Source organism: Lasiosphaeria miniovina, assembly GCF_030549165.1.
Source record: "Lasiosphaeria miniovina strain SMH2392-1A chromosome Unknown B0T26scaffold_1, whole genome shotgun sequence".
Taxonomy (NCBI): Eukaryota; Fungi; Ascomycota; class Sordariomycetes; order Sordariales; family Lasiosphaeriaceae; genus Lasiosphaeria; species Lasiosphaeria miniovina.
Window position 1 is genome coordinate 1565529 of NW_026848220.1, and position 23602 is coordinate 1589130.

Here is a 23602-nt window from a genome sequence, read left to right on the forward strand (position 1 = left end):
GATCGATTTCTCAGGCGCACTTGCAGCAGGAGGGACCTGTCATCATAGATTGTCCCCGGCCTTTGAGTTGAGCTGAAGACTCGGTAGGTATCTGTTCAAAAAGTACACTTGATATTTACCGTACGTTGCTTTAGTCACTTAGTGGCAGGAATAAGGGCCAGCATTCTATGAAATGAGGGATCTCGTGAGTTGTTTCCCGAAATGGCTCAATTCGCTAGATGGGGATTGCATGGGTGTGGGGATGGCGACGGTGATTGGCTGTCTGCTGAAGGGATGACGAATATCTGGGGGACCTTTGCCCGGTACGGCTTTTGTCCTCGTAGGGTTGGAGGAAGCAGCTGCGAGACTGAAGAAGGGGCTGTGCCATTAAACTCACCCTGCCCTTCATGGTTGAGACAACGTGAGCGATTGGCACTCCGCCTCATTAGGCCCTGGCCTGGCCTGGCCACCCGACCCGGCACAGAACAATTCGGTCTTCCATCGGGTCCCTATCCAGGTGAAGAAGTCTTCCATGTCAGCACACCAGGCGTCTCCATAACTGGGCATCTCCCTGGGAAACAAGACGACCTTCCGTAGCGCGGGTAGATAATAAGTGGTGATTCGTGAAGCAATACGAATACCATTATTAGACGTAAGGTCTCGAGGAGCGAGCGATATTTCGTGCTTCGTACTGAATATGTACGGAGTACTATTCATTGCAGAACAACGCCCGATATGGTTACTGGCAAGAATGATTACCACAAGCTATTGCCCTTTTCAGATTAACTGGATTCGTTTCAGATTGGTTGGCGCTGTCCGCACTGCGCTAGGTTCATTAGCCCAGTACCGCGATTCCCGATTATTACTCGCGCTGGGACCCAATTTTGTCCACGTCGTCTCGAGAGGCTTGGAAGTCAGCAAAGAAAAGAGTGCGGCTGGCTGCGTGCCCATGCCTTTGCGCAACCTACCCACCAATCTTTGTCGTTCCCAAACCCAACGCAGTGAAATATTGCGGCCGTGGCACAGAAAACCTTCTAGGCGCTTGGCAGGCTGGTATAAGCGGTTGTCTTTGATCCAAAACCAAAAAGGGCCTTGCGCGTCGCCGCCGCCACAGCTACGCCTTACTGGTGCCTTCCCCAGTCGTCCTCTCCCACCACATTGTTCCCCGTCTTTCGGGAGTTCCCCATGCCTGACGACTCGGTCGCACCCCTAATCTCTCCTCACTCGATACTTCCAGAAGACCGAACTTCAACCCGCCAGACGACAATGGATCTCGGCGGTGGCAGTCGTGGGAAGAAAGGAAAATTGAGTTGGGTTGTTATCGCATCTTACGTCTTCGACTGGGCTGTCCTGATCGTCGCCGCTGCTGTTGGTGCCATATTGGGCGACATTACGCCGAACAAGAGGCCCTTTTCGCTCGAAGATCCCGATATCTCGTACGTCTATTCCTCGGGCAATTCCCCGACGCCCCCTTTATCCATGTGCTCAAGTCTAGATGCTTAATTATTTCTAGATTTCCCTTTACAGTTCACGAAACGGTCCCGCTATGGCTTCTGCTGATCTGCGTCGTGCTGGCTCCAATTATCCTGGTCGCCATCATCTCTCTCGTCTTTGTTCCCGGATCGACGGTCCCTCAGGGCACACCGAAGGCGATGATATGGAGGCGCAAGCTATGGGAACTTCACGCGGGCTTACTGGGGCTGGCTCTGTCCATCGTGGCGGCATGGCTTATCACCAACTGCATGAAGAACCTGTTCGGAAAGCCACGCCCGGATCTCCTTTCTAGATGCCAACCTGACCTCGCGAATCTAAACCAATACATTGTGGGGGGCATCGCCAATTCGAGTAGCAACGGACAGCTCGTGGACGCCAACATCTGCAAAAATCCGGACAAGTCGACTCTGGACGATGGATTTAGAAGCTACCCAAGCGGCCACTCGAGCTCCTCAGCCGCAGGTACGTACTGGCTTGGGCAGAAGCCAAGTTGCCATGATGGAGTTTGAGCTAACGATTATGACGGGCTGCAGGCCTAATCTACCTCTCACTTTTCATATGCAGCAAATTTGCCATCACGATCCCGTACCTGTCCCCGGGCGGCCACGCCACCGAACCCGCGTTTTCGGCCTTCCCTTCGAGGATGCGGGTTAGCGATTCCCACCCGGAGTCTTACGAGCTCCCTGTCCGTGGGGCAAGCAACTCCTCGGGAGAACAGAAGTTACAGTTAGCACACCGCAACCAGTCAATTGCGGCGGCCCGCCGACAAGCAGCAGCGCCGCCTCTGTATCTTCTTATCGCTGCTATCGTCCCCTTCTTTGCGGCCGTCTTCATTGCCAGTTCGCGATGGTTTGACTTTAGACATCACGGGTTCGACATCCTGTTTGGCTTTATGATTGGCACAATTACTGCCTTTTTCGCATTCTACTACTACCATCTACCAATCTCCAGCGGTGCCGGTTGGGCGTGGGGCCCGCGGAGCCATGACAAGGCCTTCTGGGCTGGCGTTGGCAGTTCCAGCTATGCAACAGACCGCGTGCACCTTGAATATCGGGCGGGTGACGAAGAAGAGGTGCTACATGTCGCCCCTGATCGGTACGGCCACGGCAATGGCCGCGGCACCGGCTTAAGTGCTGGTAGCGCGCCTTCTACCTCTGCGAGGAAGCCTCAACTAGAACCGCAGGGCTTCGGAGAGCAGCACAGGGACAGCGCATATATGGGCGGTGTTGCGATATAACTGGAGAGAAGACAACTATAATTTCTAGGTGTGGGGGGCGTCTGAAGCGTGGTTCTGGAAAGGTTCGTGTTTTATTTTCGATGGAGTAAAGAGAAAGGATGACAAAACCCACACCTTAAATAGGAGGTAGATGGCTGCCTCGGATCCGTCAGTTTGTGCCGTCACAAGTTCATGCTTAGTACTTTCTTTTTCTACCGGCGTTGGGGGATATTCTTTGTATAATCCTAAGTAGGCGCTTTCTTGCTTTAGCATAAAAAGGGCTAGAGAGATTCTGGATACAAGTGGCGCATACTTAGTTGAGGACTTAATCTCGACGATTTAAACTGCCATATACATGTAGCCTTTCAGTGGCTTCCCTTGTACGTCTAGACGTTCGTTGATCATACGGGGGCGGTTGGATGTCCACGACCTCGGAATAGTAAGGCAGAGAGCAAGTGAGAACTAACTTCATTTGCATGCCCATCTAGTTTTGAAATGTTTTCATATTTCGCCACACAGTCGCGTACGCACCGTACTTTCATATATCGAGAATGCCTAACGAGAGGCTTTGAGCCGATCCACTGAGGCACAGCGGTTGATTCAAGTCGCACAAGGTGGTGCAGTAGTATATTATCCGTATGAGCCTTGTCAAGGTTATAGTGAATTTTACATTGAGTGAACTGAGGGTGAAATGGAAGGAAAACGGCAAGAAGTGAGAAAGAACATATACAAACAAAAGCAGCCTGGCCTGCCTCTGGTGTTTCATAAAGCCACGTGTAAATCAATAGCCCACGCTTGTTATGATATGTTCCGCTAATTAGAAGACAAACAATGTATCTACATTTCTTCTTTTCCTCCCCTCGAAGCCGGAAAGGACACGGCGCCAGTGAGTGCCCAGTGTACTAGTATTAGTCTCCTCCCTTTCCGTTCCTTTCGTTTCCTTCCTTCCGCCCCCTTCCTTCCTCTCAAAACTCCGAAAGAGCAAATGCGCCAGCCTCAGAGCGAGCTCCCCAAGTCTCGGCAAGCCTAAAATAATCAATCGCTGAGGGGAGGAGGGACCATAAGCGGGTTGTGTGTCTCTGAATACCTTGGGATATCTTGGGCGTGTGTTATATCGTTAGTCCGGTAAAAAGGGGTTGTTGTCGCTACGCGACAGTGCGTATTTCCCCCTCGACCAAGCCACCGGCCTCGGCTGCCTGAAACTGCTCTGCACCTAGCTCTTCGTCCTCGTCCTCGTCCTCGTCCTCGTCGGCCTCAATTTCGTCATCAGCGTCCTTAAAGCCGCTCTCCACCTCCATCTTGCGCAGGCGACGGCGCATGTCGTCGCGCTGGTTGTTTTGCCACCGGATCAGCGCGGCAGCCGAATGCACCTTGAACCCGTAGACGCGAGGGATGTAGCGCTCGGCGCTCTTGGCGGGAATGAGGGCCGGGTAGACCTGGAAGAGGATGTTGTGGAACGAGGTGCCAAAGTAGGCGCCGTCGATAGCGGCGTGGCGGGACGACTTGGGATTATAGATATCCTCGCACCGCCCGCAGTACAGCTTGACAGGCTTCAGATGGGGGACATCGGAGAGGCCCATGGGGAGCAGAGGGTGTGAGTGGCACATGACGCGCGGGCATTTGCCAAAGTCGCCCTTTTTGTACTTCTCAAGCTGGATGGTGGGGGAGCACCATGGTCAGTCAGGGCGTGCGCCTGGGTCGACCATTGTCTTGGAAAGAGAACGAACCATTTTCGCCAGACCTCTAGTGGTGACAATGTAGCGAGCGTGCACAAGGCCGTAGAGATGCCTGGCTGACTTCTCTATCGTCTCCCGCATCTCATCGTCACAGTCGAGGTCGAAGACATCAGTAACGAGGTCGAGGGCATATTGGTAGTACTGAACCTCAGTGTTCAGGCCCGTCAGGTTGAACCGATCCGTTAAATAGTCCTCATCTATTTCGCAGAAATATTCGTTGCCTCGTGACGAGATGAACTACGGAGGCGCCATGATTATAATTAGCAAGGAGGTTAGAGGAAGGGAAAGAGAAGAAGAAGAAGGGCGAGGATGAAGATGAGGAGACGGCAACGGCCTACCCAGTCTCGCCAGTAGCTGGTATAGTCACTGTCGGATTCGCTCACGAAATCGTCCATGGTTGCGCAGCGATATTTATCTTGGCCGCATAGGGGGGTCCCAACGGAGGGGTGATGTGCTCCACAGCAGGACCAAACGGCCAAGTGCGGCTAGACAACGAGGTGTTGTCGTAAGTTAAGTTGTAGTGAAGCGGGCGACGGTTGTCTGGTGTGCGTGCTTGGTGCTGGGTGCTGGGAGCTAGGCTGTCATGCAGGGCTGCGGAAGTGAACTCGAACCCAAGTGATGCCTTTCGCCTTTGGCTGGTGCAGCCTTGAGCAAGAGTGGGGTGGGGGCGTGGACGTGGACGTGGACCGCTGCTGCGCTGCGCTGCGGGAATGCAGAGGGGACCGAAAGTGTAGGCATTGGCCGCAGAGCGACAGCTGAAGAGCGTGCCTCACCGCCTTGTTTCCCGCTCTTCGAAGTCCACCATTTACGCGTTTTAGTACTGCACAAATGGGCAAAACAGCACCCCGCCAAAGGAAGGGAGTGTAAGGGAGTGTAAACAAGCACCGGCAGAATTTACTATTACCCGTCTACACTACGTACCTGCTTAAACTACCTTACGTAGGAGGGGAGGAAAACATCTAATTTTCTCCCGCGTCGCAACTGGCAACCCCGCAACTGGTCAAGTCGGAGCTCCGAGTTTCCAACAGCCAGCCCTATAAGTTGACGAGTTGCGGGTTCGTTCGTGCATGCCTATTGTAATTTGCAAGACTTCTCTGTAACGCATATAGAAGTCCAGAGATATACCACGCCAAGCTCCTTCACATGGCGGGTCAGTATCCACCAGAACAAGTCTTCCATGCGCTGCGTGTTCCGCGTGCTTAATCCACCCGAAATGAAAACCCCCGAGAAACAAGATCGACCGTGCCAGTATACACGTTGCCAGTGCTCACCGTGTTGCGCACATGTGGATTGTCCTCAATAGCATCTATCCATCCTGCCATCGTGAGTCGGGGCTTGACGGGGTCCAGCCCCTAAATCGTTGCAGAATCCGCGAGAGCCGCAATGCAAAGGGCGCAAGGTGGATGTCGACAAGACACAGTTGGTGCCCGAGAAAATATGGTCCCTACTCGGTAGCGGTTATTCGCGGGTCCTCGAGGATATCTCACTATTTTTGCGGCCTCTTACCTTCTCGTCTGCGGCGTGGACAAGCGTCATGATATCCTGTTGTAGATTTTCAGTTCCCTGGCTTCGCGACTTCTCTTCTGTTATGGCTAAGAGAGAGAAGAAAGACGAAACAGGTTTGGTGTTGATCTCAACCGGGATCGTTAGCGCTCTATCAAGAGTCCGAGGACAATTCGGGGAACTGAGGAAAGTCTTACAAAATCTATCCATAATCGGCAGTTGGCCTTGAGCCTGGCGTCTGTAGGATGTAGCAACACGGTGCTATCAATCTCCTCTAGCTGAGAAAGTTGTGCTCAGCGACAATGGCGTGGTGTAAAACCCAACAAGCCGGGCGAGGGACTTACATATTCCAGGATTATGGAACTCTCATCGCATGGCCGCAAGGCAGGTGGCTTGGGACTAGGTGCACCCTTGACGACTGTGGGAACAAGACCCACGGGGTCTTCCTCTAGAAGATGGGCAGGCCTCCGTAAAGGATCCGTCTCACAGTACTGGTACTCGAGACCTTTGGCCTCTAGTGTAATCCAGACGCGCTGAGAAAAGGGGCTAGGGGTAAACAGTCAGCGACAAGCGACATTGTGGTGATGGTCGTCTACAAATCACAGTCCAACACCTGTTGGTTTATTATCGCGCTGCTTAGATGGGGCCGGCGACAATGATTCAATCCAATAGGATTGATTGATTTGAGAACGCTTTTGGGGATACAAAAAGGTTTTAGGGAGAGGGGAAAAGCGCTAGGTAGCCGTTGAGTGGTACCACGGCTAACAGACAAACAAATAGGGGTTTGGATTATAGAAGCGGAGAAAGTCGCTGAGGTACTTACCAGAAGCAAGCGGCATAGAACTTGATCTCATCATCCTTGCCGTCTTTGGTGTGCTTCCTCGCCGTTGCTGCCGCATTACCTGTTGGCTTCCACTGCGTTGGTCTCTGATTCTTTGTGGCATGTTTCTGGCGTGCGGCCAGCCACCGCTGAACGCTACACTTTTTGATCTCGTCACTCTTTCCCAAAGTGTGTCTGTGTTTCGAGGGTTTGCCGTCGCCAACCCCATTTGTGCCGTTTCCATTGACACGCTGGATGGACCAAAATGATTGGTCTTTGAAGCGAGAAAAGGCTTTTGCCAGCGCTTCGCTGTCAACCCCGGCTACATCGGCCGTCTGGAGGCCCGCCATGGCTGAGGAGGTCTCCGTCTGATACTCTGAAATCTTGATCTTGACATCGCAGAGATTGCACTCTCGTATATTCCGCTTCCGCTTCTTCTTGTTCGGGTCGTCAGACTTGGGTGTCCCAGGGGCTCTTCCCTTCATACGACAGTCGAAGTAGTGGGAGACAAAAGACTTACGCTTATACCGCTGTGTTGACTGATGCGAATACACTTTGTCTATCCAAGGGAAGTACATGTCATATCTAAACAGTTGTAGTGATCTTGGGTGAGCATGTACAGCTACCGACGGAGACAGCATTGAGACGGGTGGTTAGGTAGTCACTTACTCCTGCTGGCTTAGAAACACGGTCTCGTCCAAGTCGAACAGTTTCTGGCGCCACTCGGCAAGGTTTGGAGGATTCTCAACGAATCTGATTTGGGCAGGATCCCAGTCATCCCAGCATTTGCGTCAGTGAGCTCTGTGCTGGAATCGTGAGGCAAACTTCTCACAGTCTAAGGAGTTGTCGGGCTCAAGATACTGTACTGGCTAAGCGGGAGATAATCCGCGCCAGCTGTTGATACCGCCCCTTGGGGGGTGACCTGAGCCCGAGCCTGGATGTGAGGTTGGGCTTCGACATGATGAGCCTGAGTTTGAGCCTGCGCTAGAGCTAAAGCTCGGCTAAGGGCTATAACATGAAGCTGAACAGGAGGTTGGATTTTAGGGTGAGCTTGACGCTGATGGGGGAGCTGTTTTCGCTGGTGTCCTTGATGGAGCTGTTGCTGGTCTAGCTGCCTGGCCGTCGCAGCTAATGAGCCTGCCGGCATCAGCTCAGTGTGGAAACCCGGCTCGATGGGGTTGAAGGCGCGATGCGCAACGGGAACGACATTCTCGGTCAGCGGGCCGTTGAAGAGGGCCGGATAGTCATGCAAGACAGCCGGGAAAACACCGTCGTCCTGGCTGGCCTCGTTGCCGTCATCATTGTTGTCACCGCCGCCGGCGCCGGCCAAAACAGCGACGTCTGGGACGGCAAGCACACCCGATGGGCGGTTATTCCGACGGAAGTGGGACTGTTGCTGGATGCCAAAATGCGCCATTCTGCATCTAAACTCGCATAGATTGGAAGCTGTGTAAGGGGAGCGCAGTTGCTTGGCAGCGCCTAGTAGGTTGTTGTCAAGATTGAAAGACGGCGCCCATCGTCTTCCGGGTCTTGAACGCTAAGGTACCTACCTACCTTACCTTGGGGATTTCATGTCTATTTCTCAGCGAGCGTGTTGACAACCCGCGCCGAGCTCCTGTTATACGGTACCTCTTTCGCAAGGTGTCATGGGAGGTTTCGAGGCCTGTCCAGCAACCTCAGACGTTGATGGATTGAATTTCAATGATGCAAAGTCCCCCGCAACTCAGCCGCACCTGCCCTCCCAGCCCTACTCCTGCGGCTACGCCAAACACCAAACATCGCAGAGTGTTCCTTAATACTAAAGTACCTTAGGTAAGTAAGTGCTAATAGTATAGTACGCAGCACGTCTCGACGAGGTCAAGTCCGCCCGGAATGAAAAGCTTCGTCACAGTAGCTAACTCCTCGCTCGAATACACCTAGTGAAAGAAACAACCGACCTGAGATGCTGCCTTCATGACTAGGCACCTAATTTCCCCTTTGCCGTTTATTATACGTCTCGATACACGTACTTGAATCTCCACACAGGCCATGTTATCCAAGAAACCCCTTGCGGTCCTGTTTCGTCGCCGTCTAGTTTTGTTCCAGCATTTTCCTCGACGTCTTTCCACGGCATTTTAGTCGTCTCTGCTCTCGGATCAACTGCCGCTGGTAACACTTCCTCCATCGCTAAGTGATTGTCCATCAGCCTCCGAGTCGCTGCTTCCATTTCTTCTTCCTGTTGGCCCCAGCGTGCCGCTGTCAGACGGCGAGCCGTTGATGCTCCTGGGCGGGATCTCGAGCCTTGCGGCGATCCCATAGACTCCACCCCCGTCGTCGCCCTGCCGCCCAAGTTTCGACCGTATTTTTACCATGTCCATCGCTTCACGTAGTGTGTCCCCTGTCTCATCCAGTGCCGCGAGAAAGCGCGCGAGTTCCTTGCAGAGTTCCCAGTCCTCCTCGCGCATCGCCCGCGTTAGCAAGCGCACGCTTTGCTCGCTTGCCGTCGCCAGCTCGTCAAAGGTATGAAGAATTAGGAGGTATCCGCCCGCCGTCTTGAGGCTGCCGCGCTGGAGGCTCTCTTCAAACAGCTCTTGAGGCGGGGGTAGATAGGCAAAGAGCGTGCGCCAAGAACGCACCTCTGTCTTGCGAGTGCACTGCACTACAATGTCCAGATACTGACGGAAGGAGGAGAGGAGGGAAAGGACGCGAGGGAGAATGGCGTGCTCCGGGGCTGGGGGGGGATTCGCATCCACTTCTTCATCCAGCACATGGTGCAGTAACACCTCCAGACCGTGTGCAAAATACTCAAGATTCTCGTATCTCTGGGCGAGACGCAGTGCTTCGACAGGCTTATTGGCCACCAAATACGAGCGTAATATGTCAGGCAAGAAAAGGTGTGTCTGTAAGCATATTTTAGCTTGGCACGCAAATGTAAAAAAAAACGATGCGCCAAGGGAGAGATAGAGGCGGGGTTCTTACCCTAATGGAAAAGCGGAAAAAGGAAAAGTTAACATCGCGGCGCTGAACGAGGTCTGACTCGACGCCGAGCACGATGGCTTTGCCTAGAAGGGCCGAGAGCGGATAAAAGTCGACCGGGACGGAAATCATGGGCGGCAGCTCTCTTGCCACTTCCCCAGATATTGCCTTCAAGACAGGCTCTAAATCCGCCCACGCCTTTAGCTCACTGCCGTCAAAAATCCAGAGAGAGTTTCTCAGTGTTTCCTCTGCCGGCCCGCTGGCCTCGAGGCTGCGTGCCTCCGAAGAAGAATAAGCCGGGAACGGCTGATCTCTCATGCTCACATAGTACTCAACGTTGTGTACTATGACACGCATGTCGTATTTCAAATGGCCCTCGCTGACAGAGGGCCGGAGGAGCACCAGTTTGCCATCCACGAGAAACAGGACGGAAGCGTGAGCAACGTCCTGCGACGGGTCTCCTTCTAGCAACTGGCTCTCTGGTAAAATCCAACTCAGACCTCTCACTCTGGCTGGTGACCTTACGATTCCGTGAAAGGCTATGTGACCCACCTGGATGAGCTTGATTGAGCCTGCGGCGGGGGCGAACACAAAGTGGTGCAAAAGGTTGTCGTAGGTATAAACCAGCAGCGAGTCCTCGCCCGACGGCGTGACTAGTACTACGGGAGCTGACATCTGCTGCGTGTGGACGACTGTAGTGCTGTCGAGTGCGGCCTCGCGGGAATACAGCCGGAGTTCAAACGACTTGTTGGCCTCGACGGCAGCCACTAGAATGTTTTGGTACCAGCACATTCCGCCTCTGACTTGAAAATCATTCTCCACGGCCTCGTTGGCAAACGTCTTCCAGCGGCCGCTGTTGATACTGTAATGGGCTAGTCCCCTGCGCCCGGCCACGGCGACATATCGGCCGTCGGCGGAGATGGTCGTGCACTTGATGGGCCACTGATTGGATAAGTAAATGGCCGGGATCCTAGCAGTGTGCCAGAGCGAGGGTTCGGCCGAGATGGACGTCAAGTCGGGGAGGTCGTACCCCCTGTATATCATGACACTAGATGTGCTCTGCAGCACTGTGCGGAAGAGGTTTGCGGAGCTGTAACACCCCGTTACTGCGCTTCGCGCCATTTCGAGCAGCCAGATGGCCTCGTGGGCTCTGCTAACCAGCAGCACTTCACAGGCACCTCCAACCCAGGCAGCATCCATCACACCGGACAGCCACTCCTCTCCATTGGCGGATGCGATTGACTGGTCTGCGCCGAAGCTATTGCTTAGCGCCTTGCCATAGACGCTCCATATTGCCCAGCCTTTTTCGAAGCCAGCAAAGAGACAGTAGCCGTCGGGGGAGTAACTCAGTGTCGTGAGGTCTCCGGACGCGCCGGTAGACGTCGAAAGGCTGTGAACATGGGACGGCGGGATGTTTCCCGAATAATCTTTGGCTGAGTAGACGCGGACAATGCCATCGGCACAGCCCACAGCAATAAGCGAAAACCGTGCGTTGATGACACACTGGGTTGCATGTTCGAATTCGGTCTGCGGGACGTGAAAGCAATAACCCTTGAACAGCCTCTTTGGGTCAGAGGGCTCGCCAGAATCGCCGTCCGGCCGGCTCACCGGCGTTCGCTGAACGGCATACGCCCTCCCGTCGCTCGTGATCCACGTGGACAAGTTCATGGGCCTGTCGTGCGTCATCTGCTTGACGGTGATCTTTTTGCCCAGCCAGCTCATGCGGCTCAACAGCTCGGTACTTGTCTGGCTCCCCGAGCTGTCGGGGGCCCAGCGGATGCACTGGACCGCGGCGGGCTTCCGAGTTGCCACCACTAGCTCGTCGTCAAGGGCCAGCACACTTTCGATCCCGGCGTCGACCTTAATCACCATGCGGAAACGTACACTGACATCCCGAACGCCCGGGCCCTCGCCCGGGCCCCAGAGTATCTGCTCGGGGGCAACGTGGCCCGGATCGCCCGCATGACTTTGCCGTCTCCTCTGTATGTTGGTGTGGCTAGCAAAGTGCGGTTTGTAGACCTTTGAGTCGGCATCGGTGGCGAGGGAGTATGTAATCAGGTATCCCAAGCTCGTGTGCACGACAAATATGGCCGAGTCGGGGCGTAGTAGCAGGTCGATGTTGGTGCCGTAGGACTGGAGCGAGTCATCAGAGCGCACTACGACTGCCAGAATGACGGTAGGCTTGGTCTGCCAGATTACCATGGATGTCGAGGTAATGACGGCAAATATGTGACCAGAGCGCGCGACGCGGAGGGCTAGAATGGGCTCGCGGAGCCCAAGGCTCGACGGGGTTGGCCCCTTGTCGTCCCGTTCACTCTCTTGGTCTTCCTGCTCGTCAAACTCGACCGACTTGACGTCGGGCGTCAGAGGGGTGACGGGTGTCAGGGGTGTGGAGGGCATGGGTATGGGCAAATGGCCCAATGCGTCGCGGTTCGCCAGCGGCGCTAAGGCTGCAGCATGTCGTCGAAAGGCGATGCCATCGCGAGAGACGCCATGGCGCGAGGCGGACGGGCGGCCAACACTTGTCGCATAGATGCGTGGGGTGCCAAGGGGCCAGTACATGGCTCTTCGAAGCCCGTGGCCGTTAGGGCGGCCTCATGCGCATGGGCAAGATTGTTTTCCCCCGATTCCCCAGATCAATTCATGTCGGAGCCTCCAATTCCTACTCCGCTCCGCTCTAGCCAGCGTCGTCCGATGGCAATGGCTGCAACTATTTTGGGAGTTGTTGGGCGAGATCGGAGAGAGGGCTGTCGACGTTGGGTATGAGTTCGTAAAGTACAGTAAGTTGTAATGAGTGTCGATGACGAGCTGTTGTGTTGTGGTTGTCATGTAAGGCAGGGGATTCGGCGTCGAGGTACCTCTCACCTTCCTTATTACCTTACCTATCCGTCGGGTACCTTGGAGTGGGAATGGATCGGCGGGTGGGCGTAGTCCAGGGGCCGTCGACACCCGCCAGGGATATTGAAAGAGTGCGTAGTTAGTGCAGGCTCCACACCGGTATTTGCCGAACGGCCGTCCCACCTCCCCGTAGAAAGTAGGTACGGATACCCAGGAACTTCTTTAATTCCATGCTTTTCAGAATACACCTACAGCAACGACAAAGTTATTTTACACGATCTCCAGCGTTGTCTTGCTTTGTTTCACTTCATGCAGACACACAATTCTTGCTACCTAGAAAAATCGACTACTCAATCAAGTTTGTAACATTTTCCTTTGTTGGAGAGGCTGCCAGAAGGCAATTAATGAAACAGAGTTGGGGAAGCGGCCGTCCTGGAGGCTTGGCTTTAGGTCTCAGTATTACACACAACGCCAAGGTACTAACCTAGCACCACCTAAACCCGAGCATGTCCATTTGGCGCGTCTGGGTAAGCCGTTGTTGAATATCGGCAACCGCCGCCGTCCTCCAGCTGCCTGCCTCAGTCTACCTTTTCCTCGCACCACACCGCCATGGCGCCATTACTCCGCCCCCGGTACACTCTTGCGAAGGAGAAGTTCTCTTCATATTTTGTGCCATTGAAGAGTCAGCCATATAGTGATGCGAGCGCTGCCTCTAGGGGAGGCGGTAGTCACCACAGGTATGGTATTATTGCGCCCACGCAGAGCAGACATCTTTGCTCATGCCATTGCCATTCTAGCCTTCGCTCGATCGCTTGGAACCCACTTGGCAGCCTTGTTGCGACGGGAGCTGCCGACAAGACTCTCCGAGTCTGGAATCCCGAGAAACCAGCCGTCCGCTACTCGACTGAGCTGAAAGGCCATTCGGCACCGATAGAGAAGGTGGCATTCAATCCGGTCAAGGATGCCGAGCTCTGCAGTCTGAGTAACGACGGCGCCGTCAAGTTCTGGGATGTACGGACAAAGGCCTGCGTTAACGAGGTGAAGGGGCTAGGCCCCGCTAACTCTCTAGCCTGGGCCCCTGATGGCATGTCTCTAATCGCTGGAAACAAGGTACGCTCGCCCAAACCCACGCGCCGAGAGGGGGCCAGCGGCAGTGGGCTAACTTTCCCGGTGACAGAATGGCGAGCTCTTTCAGATCTCACCGACACAGCCTAGCGTGGTTTCAACCCACCAACAGCCAGTTGAGACGAGCCAGATGGCTTTTTGTTGGAGTGGACAAAAGATCTTCCTCCCAACAAGAGAAGGAAATGTGCGGATTCTCTCGTACCCCGAGTTAGAACCTGTGCTCCACCATAATTTTGAGGTCGACCCGACGGAGTCGACCGAGTTCTTCCTCAAGGGACATACAGCCCCGTGCGTGACAGCAGAGCTGTCACCGACGGGAAGATATCTGGCCACGGGAGGAGCTGACTCTGTCATGGCTCTCTTTGACACCAAAGATTGGATCTGCCAGCGCACCGTCAGCAGCATGGTAGGACCAGTCAAAAACATAAGTATGGTGATAGCTTGTCCCGAGTCGACGATGTCATTAGCTGACATGATTGTAGGCTTTACCTTTGACGGATGCTACGTGGTGGGTGGTTGCGAAGAAGGTACCAAGTTTCCTGCTCCGAAATTGGATAGTGTCAAAATGCTGACTTCTCTAGGCGCTGGCTTGGATGTGACGCATACCGAGACGGGAGAGCTCGTCCACACATTCAAGACGGCCGGGCCATGTGAAGTAGTGGCGTGGGCCCCTACGAGATACTGCCTGGCCTACAGTGACCTTGGTATCCTGCGCATCGTTGGAATCGATGCGGACAGGATATGAGCCTAAAATGGCGGGTTACCCGGGAGTGTTATTATTATCATTTTGGACACAATCCGTTTCGCCCGGCAGAGTTTTGCTTGGCCGAGCCCCTCGGTCGGCAGTGGCTTGACCTTCGGAGCGGCTGGGATGGCGGCGGCCCGTTGCTTGACCGGGAGGTGCACGCCGACGTCAAGGGGCCGACGATGTCGGCTCGGGTGGTAGGTGTGGCACGAAGGAACTTTGACCATCAGCACGGCTCAACATCGATCCGATGTGTCATCGAAGCTGGCCGTGCTTGTAGGTCGGGCCGGTAATCAACGTGCAATGCATGTGGCTGTGTAGCTGTTCCCGAACCTGGGGCAGACTGAGGTTGTTTCTGCGCCCCTCTGCACCTCACCACCAGGCCAATGAGCAGGTTCGGCCGATTGCCAAATTCGGCCAGATAGGACGGCGACACAACGAAAACATATCCATGTCTCGAGGGACGGGGGTGTCGACAAGAGAAACAACATGAAGGCCCTAATCATACGGATTACATTATGTTTTGCTTCCTGATACCCCCCTAGAAGCACAAAGGAGCCTTATTTTATCTTTTCGCGCTCCGCCGCACAAAGGTGTTCCGCTACCCGCTCTGCCATGAGACGGTTGGATCTGTGTACCGATGGGTATCACACTCGGCCCAACCGAATGGAAGTGTGTGGAACTGGGCGGGCTATTAATAATACAGTCGAGTGGCAGGCATGTGCAACTTCGGCAAGGTCCCGCTCCCACGATGACGGATTAAGTACTGATAATGTTACCGTACTGCAAATGGAATTCAATACGGAATACTGAATACATAAAAGTGCCCTTTGTAAGAGCCTGGTAACTATCACGTAGGTAGATGCCATTTTAATTGAGCTGGAAATTCCTGATAATCCGTTCCGCTATCCTCGGGTGGAGTTAATGGATGGTTATTTTCAGTAGCAACGTGATTTTCTTCGTTGCCTTCCCAATCACCTACTCGCTGAACTTGAGGCGACTGTGGCATGTATATACTGTAAGGTTCGTCGTACACACACCACCCTAATCTAACCTCTACCGTGGCTCAAATCGAGAGTTACTGAGTGGGTGGGGGGAATAGGCCGATGGAGGGGTCGGCAAGGAGCGGTGGCACCTCCACTCGCCCATCCGTTGCGTGAGTGCCTGGTCCCTTGAGTCGTGGGAGAACGATTTCTCACTTGCGGGTCGGCAAGGGAGCCTTATTGACTAGTAGGTAGGTAGTGTACAACGGCTCGGGTGCATTCACGATACCGTAGCCATTTAGATCAAGTGCTCCCTACAATACGGGAGGGTACTGTACTGTACGTCTGGTACGGATAGTGTATCTTCAAATCGCGTTGCTTAACGCTTATAGGTTGCTCTGTAACTTGCCTAGCCTCAAGGCGCCCTGTCCGGGCCACCTTCCAGCATTACGGACTTGCCCCAACCTACCTCGTGAGTGGTAATACCTCGTAGGTAATGGGATGGATTACTGCCTTAGTATCACTGCCTTTGTTGCTGCGACACCCTGTGATTCTGCGGACACTCCCGACCACCTGCACTCCCTGCAGTTGCCATCGTTGTGCATTTCAACCTGTCTCTCTCTCTCTATCTGACAGCGTATTCCCCGTGTCTGTGGAGTTTGGCAAACTACGACGTACCAATTACTTGAAGCCCACGGCCGAGAGGCTGAAAAGGTGCCCAGTCCATCTTGTAGGATGCTGTGCTGACTCGTCGCCGTCTTCACCACTCCAAATCGCAACCATCCATTCCTGGACTCGCCTCGCGCCTAGCACAACAGCAAGCTTCCGTCGCAAGGCCGCAAGCCTGCCCACCCAGGCAAACTCTCGGTCTTGTCGCGCGCCTTGCTTCTGCGCCCTATTCGTATTGCCGAGTAACTTGCTAACGGTGCTGAGGCCGAAAACACTGGACTCTATCAAGCAAGCCCCTGTCTCGGCGACGTCAACCACTGCAGGCCATCATCCTACGAAGCTCACGCACTAGAAACACGTCGGCTAGCCGAGCAGCCAGCACCACGCACGGCGGCAGTGGCGGCAACTACGACGAACTCGCCATCACCCAAGGGCCGCGTACTGTGCGCAGACGTGTAAGCGTGCAAGCTTAGACGCAGGGACCGGAACGGTATCGGGACTCGAAATCGGGTTGGGCTTTGGACCTGGCGGAGGCTCGAACTCAAGGAGCCGGGATTCTGAAGCCTAGCTGGCAGCCAGCAAATATGTCGTCTTCGTCGGAGACTCCTCCCGACACAATCATGGTGTCTGGCACGGAAATTGACGGAGGTGTTGACGGACGCCATGACAGCGACCCCCATGGCGCCCTGGACTCGACCGCGATCGGCAACTCCAGCGTGCCCAAGCCAAAGCGTCTGGCTTGCATGATTTGCAGGAAGAGAAAACTCAAATGCGACGGCATCAAGCCTAGTTGCAGCACTTGCTCGCGACTCGGCCATATTTGCGCCTACGATGAAGTCAGGAGGAAGAGCGGGCCCAAGAGAGGCTACGTTAAGGCATTGGAGGAACGACTAAGTGCGAAGTCCCAGGTCCCAGGTCCCCCACTCCCGGCAGGAACCTGCTAACACGGCTGTGCGTAGAGCAAGTAGAGACGATGTTGAAGACACAGGACCCATCGGCAACGAGTCCCGACGCCAACAAGGCCATGCCTGTCTCGGCCGACGCTGGGCGAAAGCAGCCGCCGAATCAACGCGCAACCGCGGCCGCAGCCGCAGGCATGAATGTCACGGATCCGTCGATCGGAATCGCAAGCAGCAGGGATATGGATCGCTGGAACTTTCCCGGCGACTCGCCCGGTGGTGCAATAGACACAGGCTTCGACTTCGGCGGTATGGGTTTGGCGAATCCCACCAATAACTTTACCTGGGAGATGATAGGCCTGGGCCTGGAAGAGCCATTGCCACCCCAGGCAACCATCGATGAGATGTAAGCCGTTCAGCCATGGAAGAGACCGTGTTGCTGTTACGCTATTACGGAGACGGGTGCTGACGATGCGTCTGTTTAGGCATCAGATATATTTCGAGAAGATCCATCCGTCCTTGCCCATGATACATAGATATCGGTATCTGGCGGCCATGAATCTGTAAGGAAGCCCATTTTGAAACCGCATGTCCGGCGTGACCACTTACCATCAATAGAGCCCCTAACCAGAGACCCCCGGTCTGTCTGAGATACGCCATGTGGACGTTGGCGTGCTCGGTGACGGAGAAATTCCAGGACCTGAAAGACCTCTTCTACCAGCGGGCTAGGAAATACGTCGAGTCCGATTATATCAGAGGCTACGGAGAGCACATGATCTCCGTGGCCCATGCACAGACTCACGTGTTGCTTGCGTCTTATGAATTCAAGTGGATGTATTTCCCACGGGCCTGGATGAGCACAGGCTCGGCTGTGCGCTTGTGTCAGATGTGAGTTTGAGCATTGAAGTACCTACCTGGTACCTACCCGCCCCTTGCCGTCTTGGCTTGCTGACGCCGCACAGGGCCGGGCTGCACCGCCTTGACGGCAATGGTCTCGACGTAAAGCAGTGCTTGCCCCCACCTCGCGACTGGACAGAGCGTGAAGAGAGGAGGAGGACATTCTGGATGGCCTTTTGTCAGGACCGTTACGCTAGCATTGGAACTGGGTGGCCGATGACCATCGACGAGAAGGACATCCTGACTAATCTGCCTTCATCGGACGAGGCATTCGATCTCAGCCGTCCCGAACAAACACAACCCCTCACAGAAGCGATGAGCCCTGCTGGCGCCGGCAAGTTGTCCGCTTATGGCGGAATCGTTCTCATGGCCTGTCTCTTTGGGCGGAATCTCGTTCACCTTCACCGCCCAGATGTTGACGACAGGGATCATGATCTCAATGGCGAGTTCTGGAAACGGCATCGCCATATGGACAACATCCTCCTCAACACGTCTCTCTGCCTGCCGTCGCACTTGAAGCTGCCCATCGGGTTGGGCAATCCCAACATTGTGTTTACAAACATGTGTATCCATACCTCCACCATCTGCTTACACCAAGCGGCAATCTTCAAGGCAGACAAGAATCGGCTGCCGGCCTCGGTGAGCTCTGAGAGCAAGGTGCGGTGCATCACGGCCGCCAACGAAATTGCGAGCATCATGCGCATGATCTCCCATCAGGACCTGTCCGGGGTAAGCACGCGCTCCGTCGCCATATCAAAGACATCGCTAATCAGTTGTCCAGATGAACCCATTCATATCATTCTGTCTTTATGTCGCCGCTCGAGTGTTTGTGCAGTATCTCAAGAGCCGGCCTGACGATAGCCAGACGGCTGATTCTCTTCGGTTTATCCTCTCCGCCATGAACGCTTTGAAGAGACGAAACCCTCTCACCGAGTCTTTTCTCGTCCAGCTTGACGTGGACCTGGAGGCGCTGGGCTTGCGCATACCCAAGCTGAAAGCCGCATTCCCGCGAAGCAGTGACAGTGTAAGTGTATTATTCATTATGTGCATGTCTGTCGCTCCTCCCGACGTATCCGGTTGTATTAACTGGCTATAGCCCGGCCCTCGACAACAGGTCCCCCATAATCTGCATATGACGGCATCAGGTGAATCCGAGCCGTTGGGTAAAAATGGGCAGCCCTACCGTCCCGAATGTGTCTTCTTGCAAACTGTCGACGACACGGCCGACGCCGCAAATAGGGTCGATCTTGTCGATCCGGAGCCCGAGAATCCTGTTTCTCAGACTCCTAGTTCAACCGGGCATGGCTCTCAGGGTTGGACAGCAACTGAACAGACTGCCAGCCTTCCTTCGCGTGAACGTAGTAACGGGGCACCATATGTGCCCATCCATGGCCTGATGCCCATGAGCAGCTCACTCCCGCCCTACGGCTCCTCGGACATGGATACAGTAAGTACCAATGACATGTCCGGGACCTCCCCAGGGGGTGGGCTTTCAAACCGACTCACGCCAAACTCGAGCACGGTGTCAGAGCACCGACAAGGGCTCGCACCTGGCGGCCACATGGACGGCTCTGGCAGAAACTCGTTTGAGGCTAGTCCTGTCATGCCACACCAAAACCTGAGCATGGCGGGCACGAGTCAGAGCGAAGTTGAGCGCAGCGTCGACGCCTTTTTTAGCACACAGTCAGCATTTAGCATGCCGCCGGGCGTTTCTACTGGCCTAACGCCAGACCAGCGCTATAGCATGCCGGACACACCCGGAGGCCCTGATTTTTCGGTGCCTGCTGGTTGGCCCGAGATGTCAAGTCAGCCTGGCATGACCCCTGGCACCGACGGCGTCTTGCGGTCCTTATTGGCCATGGGGCCTTTGGAGTCGATGGATATTGCGTGGGATGGAAATACGTAGGGCATTCGGGACAAAATCTTTGGCTTTTCTTTTTTTTGGCTCGACTTTTGTATCTTGATACCAATTTCCTTTCCGTTTCTTCTTTTGTTTTCCTTTGATACAACTTCTCATTTAGTTGACAGCAAGTTTGCATACGATGTATCCTCTTCTCTTTATTCCTTGGAAACGAACCTGGCTGGCGGGAAATTGGCGCAAGTGTTTCCTCCGCGTTTGGAGTCATTCTGTTTTCTTTTTCTTTTCTTCTCGTTCGGTTATGGCTGAAAGGGGCAGCTGTTTCTCCAAGCAGCATGGATCGTCTTCACATGGGCAGTCATGTCTGTCTGCCCATGAAGGTACACATTGTAAATTTACGGGGAGTTTTGGTGGGAATGGTAAAACCCAACTCTCTACTACGCAAACGACGGAATGGCACAATGGCGAAATGACATTGAGACTGGGCGCAATAGGGCGCCCGATACAGAAACAAGTAGCATCCTAAGCATGAATACACGGCATGAACTATGGAATTTGGGTTGTCAGTAGCTTTTGCACATTGGTCATTTATTCAAACGCCGTCTATTATTCATTATCCTTCTGACGACCCGCCCTTTTTTATAAGAAAGCAAGTATAAAAGACGGAAGCTTCCAGCCATCTCAACGGCCCGGGCTTATACATAATAATGTCAGACGGCTGGTGGCACCTCTCCACCCTCCAGGTGATCAAGAAAACCACACGAACTTATATCTCACTGACCACAACTGTAGACGCCATCATAGGGCGGGTTCATCACTCAAATAGCTCGCGGCACTTTTACGCCCCATTGGTGGTGGAACTGGTTCTTCTCTTGCTTCTTCGCCGAATATCAGTGAACTTATCGCGGATCGTTATCAGCTCGCCCTCCTGGCGAGCCCTCTCACGACCCTTGCCAAGCTCCTCGAGGGTTAGCGTCTCGAGGTAGCGGTGGCGCCGGCCGTCCGCGTGGCTCTCTTCCCGGACGCGCTGGATGTCGGGCAAGTATGCCCACGAAAAGACGGCGCCGAGAGCCATGAAGGTCGCAAACAACAGGAACACGAGACCCTGGCGGTTCGAGGGCTTGTATCCCTGGTTGATGCCGTAAACGACGAGAACGGCCACGATGCTGCCAATCTTGCCGGCGGCGGCCGAGATGCCGTGGCATGTGCATCGGTAGGGGGTTGGGAAAATCTCTGCCGGGATGATGAATGTGAGGGTGTTTGCGCCTGGAAATTGGGTTGTGAGTTGTCAAAAGCCATTCAATATGGGGGAGTTGGCACGTCATTGCTCACATACCAAAGTTGAAGGCAAAGTGACAAATTGCAACCAACACGACCGTCACCGGTGCACCTTGCTTCTGGGCCACGCCGTAATAGACGCCACCCGTGACGAGAAACAAGACGGTGAGGATCATAAAGGACGTGGTCAACCATTGGCGACGGGGGATCCGGTTGACGGCGAAGATGAAGCAGATGCTTCCGGCGATGGACGCGATGGAGACGGTCAGCAGGTACTGCTTCGTCTGCTCGAGCAGAATCTCGTAAATGGTGTTGCATGGCTGCGTGCCATCTGTCTGCCATGTGGGCAGGCCAGTGTTGGCCCAGCCCCTGACAAGTGATGTGCCATTCTCGAAGGTTGAATTCCAACACCAAAGGTTGGGATCGATATCCACTTTGGAAGTGGTGGCCCAGAGGTCGGCTAGAGTCCCTCTGTTATCCAAGCTAAAGCCGTAAAAGGATACGTCGAGAAAGAACCATGTCATGGCAGTGCCGAGGAGATAGTGCCAGTTCTTGTCCTTGACGAAGAAGTTGTACAAGTCGTCGCGCGAGAACTGTATGGGTGCTCCTAACCCTAACCCTAAAGATCCCGAGCGGACGACGCCGCCTCCGCCGCCAGGACCACCGCCGGCACCCATGGCGATACCATCTGCAGATGGGGGGGCGCCGTAGACGCGTTGTGTGTCCCTGAAGGCGATTCCCGGCTTATTCTTAACCTCGAGTGTGTACAGGCCACAGTCGTAGAGGAAGAAGCGGAATATGATGGCCAGGAGGGCGGGAATAGCACCGGAGCCTATAACGATACGCCATATGCCGTCTATAATCTTTTTGCACTCTTCGTCGTGGAGGGAGTTGATTCCGCATTGCATCTCGTGAAGCTTGTGTGCATTGTCTTCGCCAACGAGAACCCAGAGACCGACCAGCTGTGCGAGCGCCTGACCAACGGGCTGCATCAAGAACACGGACGACAACATGCTCGCCCGCGACTGTGTGCTGGACCATTCGGCCGTTATTATTGCCGATAGAGGATATTCGGCTCCGATGCCTTGAGAATGTCAGAAATCAGAAACCACAAGCAGACAGACTCAAGGCCCATCTGGCCCCTTGGGGGGCAAACTTACCAACTCCCATCACAAACCGCCACTTCGCCAGACAAGTCAGGTAAGCCAGGGTTTCGAAAGACGAAGAAAAGCAAGCGAGAGAAGAGGCTCACCCAAGTAAACAAGGCTAGGAATGACATGTCGCCATAGCCGGTGCTGGAAGTGGCAACTCCAATAGTCGAGACGATGACGAGCACAAGCTCAATTCCATACAGACGAGTCCTCCCATACCTGTCAGCCAGATATCCGAAGAGAAGTTGGCCGCAGACTGAGCTAGTATGACCCGACAATGGTCAGTCGGCTTGTTGAACGACCAACAAAGGACAGAGCGATAGATAGTTGGGGCATACCCGAGCAGCGTGAAGACATTGATGATCAAGCCGCACCACCGGTCGTTTGGAAAGTAAACAAACGACAGCGTAGCAAGGATGACATTGGTGGCAAACAGGTTATACCTAGACGGCGGTGTTTTGATATCAGCATTGGACATGCAGTACTACTTAGATAATGTAGGTACGGATCATCACACGTATGTGCATTCAAGACAAGCTAGCAACCATTACACGACCGACGGATCATATTCAGTAGCACGCGGGGCAGGGGACCGGAACAATGCAAGACTGAGACGGATAGGGATGGTGGGGCCGGAGCCGGATCTGGGGCCGGAGCCGGGGCAGATCCGGGGGCATCAAGGGCGGGGAGTGATGTACACACGAGTCGGTGAGGAAACCAGAGGCGGCGACACCCCATATTCTCAGGTTCCAGGAGTTAAGATCTAGCTCGTAACGCAGTTGCTGGCGGTCCTAATAAAGACGATGGCGGAGCATGTCAGTCGGCGTTGAAAGAATATACGTAGAGCGTACGAAGACGCGAGACTGAAGCTGGCCAAGATCGGCGGCAGCCAGCACATGACATGATAATTAGACAATAGAAGCAACAGCAGCTTGCCTGGATGTCTCGGGGCGAGAGGGCCGAACTGTCAAAGCCAGTAAACCCGCGGTTCCTGCTCCGCTCGAGGTTGGGGTACAGCTGCTGGGCAGCAGCCATCGGACTCGATGAGACAACTCAGCTTGTGGGGGTTGTTGTAACTTCTACATGCATGCGGACTGACACGCCTCTCTGGGAGAAATGCGAGCGACAGGACAGCTGTCGTTGGCGAGACCGCGACAGATGACGGAGGAATAGAAAAGAAAATCAAGGACCAGGGCAGCAATACCCAAATCCCCACATGCTGTGGCAGCGGGAAGCTTATGGCACCTTTTTGATAGCGGGAGAGGTACGGAAGTGGAAATCATGGACAAAAACTCATGGCTAGCAGGCAGGGCTTCTGCTGTAAGGCTTGGAGTCTGCGACCTCAGGGATCCTCGCCTCTCCCACAAGATCCTGCCCTCCCCGGTCCCCCAGACCCGAGGCGCACCTTGGCGCACCAAGAGAACGAACGGCCGGGCTGCACCGTCCAGTCGCAGCG

General features: G+C 54.4%; 7 protein-coding genes across 7 annotated transcripts; 3 read left to right on the forward strand and 4 right to left on the reverse strand.

Moving 5' to 3' along the window:
• Positions 1-1164: 1164 nt before the first annotated feature.
• Positions 1165-2710, forward strand: B0T26DRAFT_634202 (PAP2 superfamily-domain-containing protein; the record flags this gene model as incomplete). The annotated part of the gene is made up of 3 exons (XM_060436603.1): positions 1165-1415; positions 1493-1935; positions 2007-2710. 3 exons carry the CDS (start codon positions 1165-1167, stop codon positions 2708-2710), a joined length of 1398 nt encoding a protein of 465 aa, XP_060302247.1.
• Positions 2711-3834: 1124 nt separating this feature from the next.
• B0T26DRAFT_631387 (casein kinase II, regulatory subunit) lies at positions 3835-4820 on the reverse strand (the record flags this gene model as incomplete). Its single annotated transcript, XM_060436342.1, has 3 exons — positions 3835-4341; positions 4417-4662; positions 4764-4820. The coding sequence occupies 3 exons, from the start codon at positions 4818-4820 to the stop codon at positions 3835-3837; spliced, it is 810 nt and encodes a 269-aa protein (XP_060302248.1).
• An 804-nt stretch (positions 4821-5624) lies between these two features.
• Positions 5625-8165, reverse strand: B0T26DRAFT_745414 (uncharacterized protein; the record flags this gene model as incomplete). Its single annotated transcript, XM_060444559.1, has 8 exons — positions 5625-5777; positions 5932-5967; positions 6126-6206; positions 6273-6474; positions 6752-7333; positions 7418-7501; positions 7764-7855; positions 7956-8165. 8 exons carry the CDS (start codon positions 8163-8165, stop codon positions 5625-5627), a joined length of 1440 nt encoding a protein of 479 aa, XP_060302249.1.
• A 359-nt stretch (positions 8166-8524) lies between these two features.
• On the reverse strand, positions 8525-12379 carry B0T26DRAFT_14412 (RIC1-domain-containing protein). The gene is made up of 2 exons (XM_060433422.1): positions 9707-12379; positions 8525-9627 (listed from the first exon to the last, which is right to left on the reverse strand). The coding sequence occupies exons 1-2, from the start codon at positions 12263-12265 to the stop codon at positions 8884-8886; spliced, it is 3303 nt and encodes a 1100-aa protein (XP_060302250.1). The 5' UTR covers positions 12266-12379; the 3' UTR covers positions 8525-8883.
• A 771-nt stretch (positions 12380-13150) lies between these two features.
• On the forward strand, positions 13151-14411 carry B0T26DRAFT_635109 (WD40-repeat-containing domain protein; the record flags this gene model as incomplete). The annotated part of the gene is made up of 5 exons (XM_060436692.1): positions 13151-13278; positions 13339-13651; positions 13719-14094; positions 14149-14193; positions 14248-14411. The coding sequence occupies 5 exons, from the start codon at positions 13151-13153 to the stop codon at positions 14409-14411; spliced, it is 1026 nt and encodes a 341-aa protein (XP_060302251.1).
• Positions 14412-16531: 2120 nt separating this feature from the next.
• On the forward strand, positions 16532-20095 carry B0T26DRAFT_15059 (fungal-specific transcription factor domain-containing protein). The gene is made up of 7 exons (XM_060433460.1): positions 16532-16957; positions 17023-17368; positions 17448-17525; positions 17581-17850; positions 17925-18588; positions 18641-18883; positions 18956-20095. Exons 1-7 carry the CDS (start codon positions 16648-16650, stop codon positions 19763-19765), a joined length of 2721 nt encoding a protein of 906 aa, XP_060302252.1. The 5' UTR covers positions 16532-16647; the 3' UTR covers positions 19766-20095.
• Positions 20096-20160: 65 nt separating this feature from the next.
• On the reverse strand, positions 20161-23032 carry B0T26DRAFT_15263 (phosphate transporter). The gene is made up of 5 exons (XM_060433470.1): positions 22485-23032; positions 22248-22407; positions 22156-22177; positions 21054-22079; positions 20161-20983 (listed from the first exon to the last, which is right to left on the reverse strand). Exons 1-5 carry the CDS (start codon positions 22622-22624, stop codon positions 20556-20558), a joined length of 1776 nt encoding a protein of 591 aa, XP_060302253.1. The 5' UTR covers positions 22625-23032; the 3' UTR covers positions 20161-20555.
• Between the last annotated feature and the right edge of the window lie 570 nt (positions 23033-23602).

Excerpts from the sequence above, each read along its gene's own strand:
- B0T26DRAFT_15059 (XM_060433460.1), top strand. The coding sequence starts at position 16,648 with ATGTCGTCTTCGTCGGAGACTCCTCCCGACACAATCATGGTGTCTGGC. Across the intron at positions 16,958-17,022 it reads GGCATTGGAGGAACGACTAA|AGCAAGTAGAGACGATGTTG; the intron begins GTGCGAAGTCCC and ends GGCTGTGCGTAG. Across the intron at positions 17,369-17,447 it reads CAGGCAACCATCGATGAGAT|GCATCAGATATATTTCGAGA; the intron begins GTAAGCCGTTCA and ends GCGTCTGTTTAG.
- B0T26DRAFT_14412 (XM_060433422.1), bottom strand. The coding sequence starts at position 12,265 with ATGTACTGGCCCCTTGGCACCCCACGCATCTATGCGACAAGTGTTGGC. Across the intron at positions 9,628-9,706 it reads TTTTCCGCTTTTCCATTAGG|ACACACCTTTTCTTGCCTGA; the intron begins GTAAGAACCCCG and ends ATATGCTTACAG.
- B0T26DRAFT_15263 (XM_060433470.1), bottom strand. The coding sequence starts at position 22,624 with ATGTCCAATGCTGATATCAAAACACCGCCGTCTAGGTATAACCTGTTT. Across the intron at positions 22,408-22,484 it reads AATGTCTTCACGCTGCTCGG|CTCAGTCTGCGGCCAACTTC; the intron begins GTATGCCCCAAC and ends GGGTCATACTAG. Across the intron at positions 20,984-21,053 it reads TCACTTTGCCTTCAACTTTG|GCGCAAACACCCTCACATTC; the intron begins GTATGTGAGCAA and ends CCCAATTTCCAG.